This window comes from Ictidomys tridecemlineatus, chromosome 11, assembly GCF_052094955.1.
Source record: "Ictidomys tridecemlineatus isolate mIctTri1 chromosome 11, mIctTri1.hap1, whole genome shotgun sequence".
NCBI lineage: Eukaryota > Metazoa > Chordata > Mammalia > Rodentia > Sciuridae > Ictidomys > Ictidomys tridecemlineatus.
In genome coordinates, this window is record NC_135487.1 from 22,938,512 (window position 1) to 22,952,196 (window position 13,685).

General features: G+C 45.7%; 1 protein-coding gene and 1 pseudogene across 9 annotated transcripts in view; one reads left to right on the forward strand and one right to left on the reverse strand.

The window, feature by feature from the left end:
- Nucleotides 1-13,685, reverse strand: part of Phc2 (polyhomeotic homolog 2) — a 104,599-nt gene that overhangs the window by 3,305 nt on the left and 87,609 nt on the right. For all 9 annotated transcript variants that reach the window (XM_040288330.2, XM_040288333.2, XM_040288331.2 and 6 more), the window contains 5 exons: nt 7,065-7,267; nt 5,296-5,425; nt 4,374-4,488; nt 2,603-2,744; nt 1,408-1,684 (listed from right to left, as the gene is read on the reverse strand). In XM_040288330.2, coding sequence (XP_040144264.2) covers nt 1,408-1,684; nt 2,603-2,744; nt 4,374-4,488; nt 5,296-5,425; nt 7,065-7,267 — 867 coding nt within the window. The remainder of the gene's footprint in view (nt 1-1,407; nt 1,685-2,602; nt 2,745-4,373; nt 4,489-5,295; nt 5,426-7,064; nt 7,268-13,685) is intronic.
- LOC120890703 (large ribosomal subunit protein eL39-like) lies at nt 8,159-8,629 on the forward strand (annotated as a pseudogene).

Here is a 13,685-nt window from a genome sequence, read left to right on the forward strand (position 1 = left end):
ATGAATTATTCTGCACCTATTCCATTACATGCTGGGTGTGTGTGTGGATCGGGGGGGACGACAGCCTGTGATTAGTCCTCACTGTCTGCAGACTGCAAAGAACCACACTTCAGGAGCTGGACCCATGGAACCTCATCCATGCTAAGACCCGAGTAGAAAACAAGACTCTGGACTTCAACTAATGTTGTCTTGGGTTGAGACTCCTGGGGACTCTGGCAGGAGGGCAGGGTATTTTGTATACGAAGGAACTTGAACCATGTTGAGCAAGGGTTAACCCACCTCCAAATGGCTCCCAATAATCCTTACTTACTGTACTCATGTCTCTGTGAGTTCCTCAATGGATAGGGCTTATTGTTATGACCAATAAGATATACAGAAGTGACAGTACGTGACTTCTGAGACTAGATCATCAAGTGCACACTGGCTTCTGCCTTGCTCTCTTGGATTCACTACCTGTGGGGGAAAACTGTGACCATGTATGTTATGAAAACAGCAAGCAGCCTCTGGAGAGGCCTGTAAGGAGAACAGGCCTCTTGCCAATAGCCAGCCTCCACTTGTGCATTTGCATGACTGAGGTGCCTTGGGAAAGGATCCTCTGGCCCCAGCAAAGCCTCCAGATCTTGGCCTTAGCTGACCCCTGCAAACTCATAAGACATCCTGAGACATGCAATCCTCCAGAAGTCTTTCCCTAATGTAACTGTGCTATGACAGATTTGGGGAATGTAGCAACAGATGAAAATTCATTGAGTTAAGTGACAGAGCCAGGGTATGAACCAGTTCTGTGATTTGGAAGTCTGTGTTCCCAACTACTATGCCACTGGATGAATAAGACTGGCTGAGCAGAGGGAGCAGCTCTGGGGTTCCACTGACCATCTGGGAATGACACAAGTCTGCCAGTCTGGGTTCCAGTCCTCATAGCTGTGCACACTTTGCCCCAAAGGCTACGTGCGGTCCCAGCTCTGTCCTGCATTTCCATGTCTTCTTCCTCAGTGCAAGCTGCTCCAGGGGACAGTCTCTCCACCTGGTAAAAGCGCACTTGCCCACTGTTGCTCAGTTTAAATTTTCTCAATTTTGACGTCCTCCTTGACAGATTTCCTACATTGTCACCTATCTCCCCTCCCAGCCTGCCCCAGGAAGAGAGATGGAGTAAATTTCATTATCATCTCTGCATTTTATGCAGACCACCTACCACACCAGTAGGTATTTAAAATTAGAGCTGAGGAATATTATTTATAAGATGTGTTCTATGCTAAAAAATAAGCTTACATGCAGGCGCTCATGTCACTCATTTCTGCACCCCAGATCCTACACCCGAGCCATTAAATGAACTACCTAATCCTTCCTGATGGAGTGAGGTGAGGTCTCCCGCTCCCTTTCATTCCTTGCTATTCCAGGCAAGGGCCTTACCTGGCAGAGAGCGGATGAATTCGTAGACATCTTCTACATTCCATTTGGTGGGCTCACTTGGAAGGAAGTGGTGTCCCATGCCCACCAGGTCCCGCATGTGCATGTCTGGGAGCTCCAGGTCTCGCTGGCCTTGTCTCCGGCGGGAAGTGGATGAGCTGGCTGAGATTGGTGACAAGGGTTCCTCATAGCTGGAGTTATCTGAGCAGCGGCTGGAGTCTTCCTGGCTGTGTGTCAGCTGCAGTGCAGCAGTAACTGAAAGGGGTACAGTGCCTGTTGGCTGGGAGCAGAGAGAACAGCTTCTTTAGGACAGCGAACAACCATCTTGAGCAGCAATGATGGGCCAAGGCAGGTGTTTCTCCCTTTTCAGCCTGGTCCACTACTACCTCAGAGACCCTGGATCAAACAGCATTATCTGTGCTGTCCCTCCTCGTACTTTCACCTGGGCCACGCTATATTGCAATAGCCTGATCTTACATCTACCTTTTCCTTCAGTTGTAGCTTTTAAAACCAGGGCTCTATTCATTTTAGGAGGCGGTCTATGCACCACCTGAAATCACTATGACACTTCCTGTACATTTTTGGACCACAGCTTTCATCAAATTCTTAGTGAAGTTTAAAATGAAAATAACAAGAAGCAAATACACAACAAATTTAAAAACAAATTAGGCTATGAATTCTTTTACGGTAAGTATATGTCTTAGGAGTCTCTGGGCCTAACAGAGTTCCTGGCACAGAGCTGGTGCTAAAAAATATTTAATAGATGAATTGCTCAGGGTCCTGGTGGGGACCTTCAAGAGCTCAGTGCTCCAGTGTTCAAGGGGCAGAAAGATACCAGGGATAGGGTGAAGGCCACCGTCTCAACTAGCCCTCCAAGAAAGACGGGCTGTAACCCAACAGCCTATCTCTGCCTATGATCAGGCAAGGGAGACCCCACCTCCACGGCCCACAGGTCAAGAACAGAGGTCAGCAGGAAGGCAAGGGTCAGGCCACTGGAGAGGGTAAGATGCCTCACGAGTATCCCTGAGTCTAAATGAAGGGACGCAGGGAAGGCCTGACCTGACTGGCTTGAGAGAAATGAGAAAGCACAGAGCAAGCTGAAGCCAGCACTGCAGGGACGGCGGGCGTAAGGGCCATGCCAGCAGGGAAACTGGCGGGCACCTGCGGAATGGAGCCTTGGGCTCTGCCTGCCTCTCACCTGCTTCTTGGTATCCTTGGTAAGTGTTGGCAGACTGGTCTTGCTGGCCCGACGGCGGTTGTGGGTGGTGGACCCTGTCTTCTGCAGCTTGCTCCGGTCTGAGTGGAAAAGTCCCACTCGCTTGGTGCATCCCACATTATACCTGTCCAAGATGGAGGAACAGGGAAGTCAGGGAAGTCAGAGCAGTCGTAGGGCTCATGGGCACCAGACAGAACAAGGCAGCTGTCGGAAGCCACCCATGAAATGTGCATGGACTAGATCGACATGGTAACCATTGAATAGGAAAATCAGGTATCTGGGAACTAACTCCCAGCAGCAGCACTTCTGCTGGTGAGACTGCCCAGGTACACGCGAGCTTCTATTCAGCTTTGGAGATGGGGTGACCTGCTGCAGCCACATAGCCACACAGCCTCCCAGAGATGAGTGTGGCTTGTCAAGATGCCATGAAGCAAGACTCCATCCACTGAAACCTTCTCTGCCTTTGATGTATCCCCTCTGTTCCAGCTCCTACCAGGACTAGAATAATCTATCAGGCACTCCCTTAAAACTATTTTTCTGACTCTGTCTCTTATTTCTTCCCTAATTACTTCAGACTATTTTTCTCAGGTGGCTTATCCCCTTTTGAGCAGGGAAAATTACCCTGGCAATATGCTGGCTGCCTCGAGATAGGCAGCCAGGCTGTTTGGCAACTTGTGAGTCCTTTAGTTGGTTCAAATCCTGACTCCACCACTTGCTGCTGGGTGTATGGCACCGAGCAATCACTTAAGCTCTGAGCCTTACTGTGAGTTGGGATAACACCACTCACCTTCTAAAACTGGTCTCATGGATGACATGAAGTAATATTGGTGACATGTTTAATTAACATAACAACTTGGGACTTGGCTGACACAATTCTATTTAATCTTACTTGTGCCAGGAAGCTGCTATGCATTGTTCTCTTGGACAGTGGTGTGAAAAGTTTGACAAAGGGGCCCTGGCCACCGCCAGCATAGCCTAAGCAAGGACAGTAGACTCTAGCTTAATTTGTAGGGCACCTTTGCCTGGGACCTACACATTTCTTCTTTCTAGGGGGCTCCAGGCTTCAAGATCAGCTGCCTCTTTCACCTTGGAACAAATATCACCTAAGACTTTAGTCAGACAAGTCTAAAGCTCCATGCCTATGACTTACTAGCTGTGTCGTTGTAAGCAAAACTGTTCCTTGGGCCTTACAAATATGCCTATACAAAAAGGACAACAGTAAGTATAACGAGGACAACAGTAATAGCTACCTTGCAGAGTTATTTTGAAGATAAGACAATGCATATTCTCGACTAGCACAGTACGTAGCACATGGCAGGTTCTCAATACATGACAATGGTTTTCGATATGATCACCAGTCTTCTAAGCTGGGTGAAAACTTGCCACAGGAACACTGTAACTAGTGTTATGGTTCCAGGCACAGCTTCAGGTGGAGAGCTTACACTAAGAAGGTAGTAGCTGCCAATGGCAGGCAAAGAAAGGGTGCCAGTGGGACCCCAAAGCCAGGAAAGCTAAAGCATTCTTCCTCTCCTCAGACTCTGCTGTGCTCTGGTCCACTCCTGGGGGTCTGGCTTGGTGCATTAGGAATGCAACAGTGCATCCAGGCAGGTCAAGGAAATAGGATGCTGGATAAGCCACACACCTATGGCCTCCTGGGGTGGATAATGGGTGGCGGCATAAAAACAAGATTCCAAAGTGCAGTCCTGAGGATAGGGAAGGGATCTGGCATGGCAGTGGGGCTGAGGTCACTCACCTCTTTGCACAAGCCATGGAACAAAAACGCTTGGATCGCTTGAACTTGTAGGCAAAGTCCACCCGGCCACAGAGCTCACACTTGAGTTTGAGGGGAGTACCCTCCTCTTTGGATTCTGAAAAGTACAGAAATGGGTATAAATATGGAGAAGGAGGAATTCCCACAGGCCAGTGGAAGCCACACTCCAGGGCCTCCCTACTCTATCCTGTCTCTTTTTTATGTTCCCATGGGTATCATATACAGTGGCAGTCTAGCTTGGACAATGCCAGTGCTTTTGCCACTGGGAAGTTCTCAAGGTGTCTGGTGTCCTTGGTAAACTTAACATTTTTTTTCTGCCAATTGCAACAAGTCTGGGGCACATCTTGGGTGGGGCAGCATCAGAAACCTTCTTCATGATCATGGAAGGAAGCAGGAGGTTCAGAAGAAATACTCTGGATACTGTCATGACTGTTCCTCTGGAATTATCCCACTTGACCTTGTCCCGTGGAGCTGGCTTCCTGGGTCAGAGAACCCCAGAGCCCACATTCCCATATTCTGTACAGCGTCCAGGTTGTTAGGGGTTCAGTCTTTTGCCTGGCCACTGCTGTGCCTCAGAGCCAGCGCCAGTCCTGAGTGCAGGCTCCTTAGTAAAAGACAGGAATACCTGACTGGTGCTGCATTCGCCCCAAGAATTTGCCAATGGAAAGCTCAGTTCCTGAAACCTTACAGTTGGCTGGAGTGGGGCTGGAGAAGCAGGGGACAAAAGGCACCTAATTTCTGCCATCCCTATTCTCCAGGGAATAAGAGTGAGGAAGGACTAGAGGAATTGTATTTATCAGTCCCTGTTCCAAGTTCTTCCATAGACATTCAGAAAGAGAAGAATGTGAGGCCTGCCATTCCTGCCAACCTGGAAAGCCTTCAGAACCAGGTCTGAGGCACCTACCTTGCAGGTAGGGCTCCTCCATCTCAGAGTCAGTGGTGGTGGTATGGTCCTGCTGTGGAAGCTTCTCAGGCAAGAACCCCTGTGCATACTTCTTCTTGAGATTCCCCACCAGCAGGGACGAGCGTCCCACCTACAGGACAGGTGACATGGAGGCCGCGAGGGTTAGGTGGGAGCAGCTCCCTTGCCAGCCTCATCACAATCACATGTATAAAGTATCCAGGCAGATGTCAGTCCTCTGCAAACCTCCCCCATGCCATTATCCAAAGGTGCCTGCTCAAGGCCTGATTCTGCTGTCTAGCTCCCAAGGCAGGATGCAGTAGGCACCAAAGTATGAGGATGGTTTTGGTGTAGAACCAATAGATGGCTTGGGAGGTTAGGAGACTATTTTTCCATGTGTAAGGGCAGCGATGGAGGCAAAGATCAGGTTTCCCACAGTGCTATGCCAAGTGCCAGGTCCTGAGCTCACAAGCTGCCAGGCAGGGGCAGGGCTGAGTCTGTGTGAGTGCACTTATGAGACTCAGATTTCTTACCATTCTCCACCTCACCAATGCCCTATCCAAGCCAAAAGTACAGGAGGCCAGAGGGAGAGCAGAAAATCAGACCCTGGGCAACAGCACAAGTGCCCCTTTGGTTGCCAGTTTGTAGACTGGCTTATTCGCCCCTTTGGTCCTCCCTTTGTTGTCTGTCCAGGCGTCATGGTGACCAGATCAACTGGTGTCCGACTCTAGGATGATGCTGTCAACCTGTATCCACCCTGTGAGGACAGCTGGTTCCCAGAGTTACTGCAGGGGCAGGGGAGGCCTGGTCCAGTAAGGGGAGGGTTGCAGCAATGTAGAGCCCCCTTATGGCTAGGGTGCTCCAGGTGGGCTTCTTTGCCAGTGGCCTTGGACAATCAAACCTCCAGGGTAAAGGGGACAAGGATCTATTTGCCATTTGACATTTTAGGTTATTCACCCATCTAGGTTATCAAGTTCATAGTTTTCTGCTGACTAATCAAACCACCCATGAATCCAAAGAATGAGCAAAAAGCAGATGGCATCCCAGAAGACTGGGTCTCTAATAGCCAGATAATCCTTATCAGGAGATAGGGCAGTATGCACCTACAGAGCAGCACCACCTGCCTGAGTCACGCTGCACAGAATCAATTGTAGAGCTCTCCTCTAACAGACCATCTTCATGATTCTTGCTACTTCCCTTCAGTCTCATACTTCTGTTGGAAACCCCAGATTGTGCCCTTTCTGAGGGCCCCTCAATCTCATGCACACCCATCAAGGCTCTGTCCCTACAGAACAAGCTTCAGGTGGCAACCCTGCCCCTCATCCTCATTTCCAAGAACTCAATACTAATCAAGTTCTTTTGTTCACTAACTGGCCAAAGTTTTGCTGTTGAGGCATTCAAAACTTAATGAGGTCTAATTCCCAAAGTCCACAGTCTCTCACCAAATGCCTTGAGGTGAACTAACTCCCTTCTAGCCAAAGGGTCTCAAATTACCAGACTGGGACACAGTTGGGTCTGTGTGTGGAAACTTCTAACTGAGGGGTCTTGACAATTATTTCTGATTACTGAGCCCTTCTCGACTCTGGACAGATACTCAATCCTAGAAAGAAATGGTTCTGACATGCTTTCAGAGGGATGAGGGGGAGGGATTAGCAAGACAGCAAATTGTTCACATTTTCAGAAACCATACACGGAAATGTAAAAATATTCTAATACACATCCAAAATATACTTAAAAAAAAAAAAAAAGAGGGGAAAAGAAGTAGTCCGTACCGGGAAAGGCTCCGCCCCCTCCTGGATCACAAACCCTTCGATAACATGCGTCAGGATTTGGGGTTTCACAATGGCCTGTGGTGGTTTATTCTCACCATTCTGGGGGGCAGTGCCGGCGATGCTGGAGGCAGAGTTTCCGTTCCCTGAGGTCATGCCGGGGCTGCTGAGGTCGGTCAGCGCATGAACAATGCCCTGCCCTGTCTCTGCATGGGGAGAGTGAGAAACAAAGCAGCAGAGATCAGAACAGAGATCAGGCCTGAAGAGGGACAGCAGGAACTCAAAGTGTGCCACCAAATGCCAACACCAACCCAAGCAGTCCCTCAACAGGACCCACTTGAAAAGTGGTACTGTTTCAATGGACACACCACCAAGTGTGTAATCAGTTCCTCAGCAACTCAGCTAGCAGCATTTCTCTACCACCACCAACTGCCCATTGAGCTGAGCTGCCTTTAACCTGGAACTTCCTTAAAAGGAAAAGGAGAAGCCATTTCCTTATTGGAACACACCTATAATATTAAGCACAACTCAGTGGTGTATGATATAGATTTTTAAAAATGATTTCAGTACCTTTATATCTACTCCAACATTCAGCTGTGCTAAGAACAGTTTAATCAGTCAAGAGTTGTGTCTTTAAGGAGGTAAAGCCTTGGGCAATACTGATTCTGACAAATAAAATAACATTCAATTTGAGGAAGAAAATTAAGTTGTATTCAAGATGAAACTTAAAACCAGGAAGAAAAGCTAAACTATGTATAAACTATGTACATATAAGTTTTAGGGTGTATTGGAGTCTGATGATCAAAGGTTACATGAACCTTCTGTGAGATTCCTTGGAGTTTTTTTTTTTTTTTAACTAGAGATTGAACCCAGGGTAACTCTACCACTGAATTACACCCCCAGCCCTTTAATTTTTTTTTAATTTTGAGACAAGGTCTCCCTAAATTGTTGAGGGCCTCACTAAGTTTCTCAGGCTTGCCTTGAACTTGCTATCCTGCCTCAGTTACCCAGGTCACTAGGATTACAGGTAGTCATTATCATCCCTGGCTAGAGGACTAGATTTTAAGAGCCCTGGGAATAGCAAAGCCCTGAGATCCATGTTTTCTCATAAAACTTTCAGGATCAAGCAATTTCTGGCCAAGAAACAAAAGCAAAATGGTCCCATTCCCCAATGGATTTGAGTGAAAACTGATAATAAAATCAGGTACAATTCTAAGAGGAGACATTGGAGGAGAACCAAGCTGGAGCTGAGGAATTACACATGAAAAGGTAGACATATTTATGCTGTGTCAAGGTTATGATCGTCTTGTCACAGCAAGCTGAAAATGTCACCATTATCTGGACAGTTGAGAATTTTTAACTGAGAATGTGAGCTTTCTTTAGTTACAAAGGTGCTATAGTACTGGTTTTGGGTGGCTCATTAATAAATATGTGAAACTTTGGGGACTGAACCCCAGAAATTGATGCCAAGAGATTTCATGTCAAACCAACACCAGACACTACCACATGGATCTGAATTATCCAGACACTGGTTTTTGAAGATTACTGCATTAAGAAATGCATAAATTTTCTTTCTCCACCACAGAAGGTGCTACACAGGTCTAGGACCTTCTGTCTTGTTTCTGTGGTCCTGGGCTATCAAGCCCCCCACCCAGTAAACAGCTTTATATCCACTCCAACACTCAACAAATCCCTCCATCTCTCTGTGGATCACCTAGCTTTCCTATAGAAGACCTAAAAGTACTCCAAAAAAGTGTGACAAGGTGCCTTATGCAACCCCACTGCAGCAGATCACCTTCCCTCTACTACCAACAGCATCACTCTTGAGTTGCCTCACTGCTTACACAGTAAGGTTTCATGGCCTTATTATTATTATTATTATTTTTAAGCTCTCACCAGCTTCTCTACCCAGGGTCATTTTCTACCATCACCAACTGTCCATTGAGCTGAGCTGCCTTTAACCTGGAACTTCCTAAAAAGGAAATGGGAGAAGCCATTTCCTTATTGCAACCCACCTATTATATTAAGCACAACTCAGTGGTATATGATATAGATTTTAAAAAATGATTTCGGTACCTTTGTTAGGTAAGTAATTTTTGCACAAAACATTACATGAAGATGTTATTTCATATTAAGAACCCAAAATATCATGATGAAATGGAAATTATGCAGCATGGGGAAATTGAAACAGACACATTTAATAAAGGTTTTTTTTGTTTTGTTTTGTTTTGTTTTAGTAGTAAAGGTTTTTTACCTGGGTCACAATAATCCTTTGCCTCCTTTGCGCTCATTTGCTTATGAGTAGTCCTAAGGCTCAATAAACCAGGATAAATCTTTTTAATGAAAAAAGCACTGTCTATGACACATGTCATTCCACAATTCATTTATATGATAAACTTCAGAGTTCAGCCGAAGAAGTCATTCAGGAGAAGTGACTGATGAGGGTTTTTTAAAATTAATTTTTGTTTGATGCACAAGTTAGAAAAATTCCCTTAAGTGTCTATATTCATTTGGAAAAATAATTTAATAGCTTTGCCTTTCTGAAGAGATGAAAAAAATTCCCCTTTTGGAATTAGTCTTTCTAATTTGTAAAGGTATCTGGGAACTGAAAAATATTCACTATCCATGAATAGCTAGAACTGAGTTAACGAGAATCAATCATATTGTTTCTCTGTTTTTAAGTTTTAAATATTTAAGTCTATGTTTACACAATTACATTTTCCTCGGTTCTTACTTTCTAATATTTTAAATACAAAGAAACAAATGCATATATTATTTAAAGTGATGGATATATGTTAAAACATAAAAACTAAAATTGTTGTTTTTAGATGATGGTGATTTCCTCCTAATTAGAGCCTAGTAAAACACTCCCTGAGGAATCTCATGAACCACAGATCATAAAACTGGACAAAGTAAGTGTCCATGTCTCACCAATGTTCTCCATAGTACCCCACCCAGGGATTTCCTAGCATTTGTTTGATGCTTCCAGTGACAAAGACAAATGAACCTTGTTTGTACCGAGCATCATGCAACTTAAAAGTTCTTCCTTATAATGAGCACCAAATCTGTCCTATAAATTTTTGCCCAATTAATCCAGGTCCTGTTCCTTAAGACTGAAGAGACCAAGGCCAGATGGATGTGTACACTGAGCATAAACATAGGCTTAGACCTGGCTTAGAGACTGGTCTCTATTACTGAACGAGTTATGATGGGTCATGGTCCCTCTCCAAGCCTGTTTCACGTATTATGGCTTGGATCTGGAATGTCTCCCAAAGGCTCATGTGTTGAGGACTTGGTCTTCAAAGCAGCAATGTACAGAGGTGAGTTTCAGAAAATGATCAGGTCATGAGGGCTATGACCTCACCAATGAATTAATTCATTGAGGAAGCCAGAGCTGAATGACTACTGGGAGGTGTTGGAAACTGTAGGAGGATTGGAGGGAAATGGATGGAGGGAGTGGGTCCTGGGGATGTACCCTTGGGTACCATATCTTATCCCTGGTCCCTTCCTCTCTTTCTGTCTCCTTCCCAGCTGCCACTAGTTTGAGCTGCTTTCCTTCACCTCATTCTTCACCATGACATTCTGCCTCTCCTCAGGGCCAAAACAAAGGAACCAGCCAACCATGGACTGAAACCTCTGAAACCAAAATATGAGTCAAAATAAATCTCTCCTCCAAGTTGTTTTTCTTAGGTATTGTCACAGTGGACTAACACACCAGGGTATAAAATAAGAATGCTGATATCTGCTTAACTGTGTTGCTGTGAACGGCAGTGCCACCTTACCACATGAAATGTAGGGTGCTGTTCCAGACTCCAGGGTAATCTCTCCTCCAGGCAACCCAGTTTGCTCTTTCAACTACTCCTTATGTAAAAATGGTGCAAGTTTAGCTGGGTGCAGTGGTACACGCATGTAATCCCAGTGGCTTGGGAGGCTGAGGCAGAAGGATCACAAGTTTAAAACCAGCCTCAGGGATCTGGCGAGGTCCTAAGCAACCCTGCCCTCAAAATAAAAATAAAAAGGGCTGAGGACATGGCTTAGTGATTAAGCACCCCTGGATTCAATCTCTGATACAAAAAGAAAAAAAAAAGTGTGAGTTCATAGTCATCCTTGATCTTCTTTGTCTACACTTTTAAACATCAGGTGCCCAGTCAATACTGAACATAACAATATCAAATATAATCATCTGAGTGATCGCATTGATGAGATTTTTTTTTTAAATTTAACAGTGCACATCCTGTTAAATAAAAGGTAGGGGGAAGCAAGTATACCCCTTGCTTTAGTTTAACTTCTGGGGTTAACAATGGAATTAATCCACTCTCTCTGAATTCTGGGGTCACTCCCACCTTTCACCTTTCATTAATAGTCATTACTAAACAGTTCCTGATATCTTATCCCCTTTTATGGGATCCCTCTGACCTTGCTCAATTGCAATCTCCCTGTTCTCAGGCTTGTGCATATTGATTTGCCTGTAAGATGGTGGGATAGGGTGGCTTGGTCTTAAGGTCAGATTCTTTCTTCAAGCCCAACACAGATACTACAGAACCAGTTCTTGCCTCTGGGAAGCAAAGACTTCGAACCTCTCTTTGAATCTCTCATTAAAAGAGAAGACTAACTAATAAATCATTTCACCCTAACTGGAAGCTCCCACTCTTCATTATAGCCCTGGGGAAGATTATAGGAGAGAGAGAATCCAAGGGACAGAAGGGAGGATGTTTTATAAATAACAAAGGTCCACAGCTGTTTTGCTGTGCAGTCATCTTCTAGGCCAATAACTCCACATCTGCTTTAGTAACAAAGGAGTACGGGCTATTTCTGGAATGACCAAATACAATCTCACCCCCTGCCAAGCTCAGCACACTGAGATTAATTTAATCTGCTTCCCGCTTTCCCAGACTGCTTTTCGGGCTGCTTGGGGGAAAGCAGCTTAACAGAGAAACTTGCAAAAACCTGCCCTGCTGGCCCTGAGGCCAGATGAAAGAGACAAAGAAACAGTCTATGGAATTCAGTTCCTTACTCTATTCTCTTAGCCAATCCTGGGGCTGAAAGTGCTGCCAGGGATTCCCACAGGTCTCAGATGCCTTTATTCAGATTGGCACCTGAAATGGAGTGGTAGGGCAGGCCACCCTGAGCTCCTGGAAATCGCTGGGAAGGGAAGTAAAACCAAGCTCCACTGGGTGGGTGGAGCTCGCCTTGAAATGGCTAGGCATCTGGGTAAGAATGAACCAAAACATGAACAAAATAGCATGGGCTGGGGATACTTGCAAAATGTCTGCTCAAAATTATGCTGCTTTGCCATTCTAGTCTCGTTTATAGGCTTTGGCAGACATTGTCCTTACGCAGGATGAGATAGGAAGGACCATCCAGTATCCCTTCTCTGTCCTATGTTTATGAAATTATCTGCTTTGGGGTTGGTCATTTCTGCTAAGCATAGCAGGGGGCTATATTTTTTCACCTCTATGCCTTCAGGAGCTAACCTGATGTCCAAGACAGGACCAATGCTCAACGTCTGTTACACTGGAATGTATGGAACCCAGAGTCTCTGTTTTCATTGTCAACATAAAGAGTTCAGGTCTCCCTAATATTAAAACAAGCAACTCTGCACCAACTGAGATCTATGAATTGCTTTTTGGAGCTATCATGATTTGAGAGAAACTAGGCTGATATCCATCTTCAGGGGTGGCATTTCTGGGTACCTGGTTATAAAGAATGGCTATTCTTTGGCCTACTTCTTCCTGTCACAGTGGGGATTTCCTCAGCAGAGGGGAGATACGGCCCTGGAGTCTGGAGCCAAGCCCAGGCATCCAGAATTTCAGATTTCCTGTCCTCTGAAACATTTATGCCAGACCCAAGAACTTGGCAAGAGAGGGTGACCTCTAGAGGCAAAAGCCAGGAGGCGCCTAGAAAAATGGCCTGGCCCTCAGGACACATGGGTGGATTGTCCAGAGAGACCCTATTCTCTAGCCCCTGAGGACAAAGGTCAAACTGGCCCCACATCTGGCTACCTCAGACCAATTTTAATGTTCTTTATATGCACAGATAAAACAAAACCATTCATTATGCTGGACTATGACTCAGTACTAACACTGCAAGGGGTATCAGATGGTCTAGCACTCATTCTAAGTGAGTACACCTGACAACAGAGAGCCGGGAAGACCTGACAACAGAGAAAATGGAGAACAAGCAGAGCTTCTACCTCCTCTGCCTGGCCAATGGCCATTTCCTCCTTTCTCTAGGCATGAAGAAGGAGTGCTTTAATTTAAAATTGTTTTAATTTAAAAGACTTCTATCTGCCTATGTTTGGTGACAGCAAGAATAAGACAGAGCTAATGAAGCCACTCAAGGACTTAGGAAGCAGAGTTAGGTAATAACATGGATCATCTTCTTGTGGCAAATTCTGCTCCACAAATGGCAAGACAAGACTGCCAATAAAATGCTGGGTGCTGACAGCTCTGTGCCTGTGCTTAGCAGGCCCAGTAAGTGACAAAGCAGTGGTGGAGGGTAACAGCAGGGTTCCTCAGGAACCACCTGCTCTAGAGAGGTGAGAGGAGCACCTGCAAAGTGACTCCCTGAATTCATATCCAGGAGACAGACAGATGCAGACCACCCCCTCTGGTCCCAGCAACA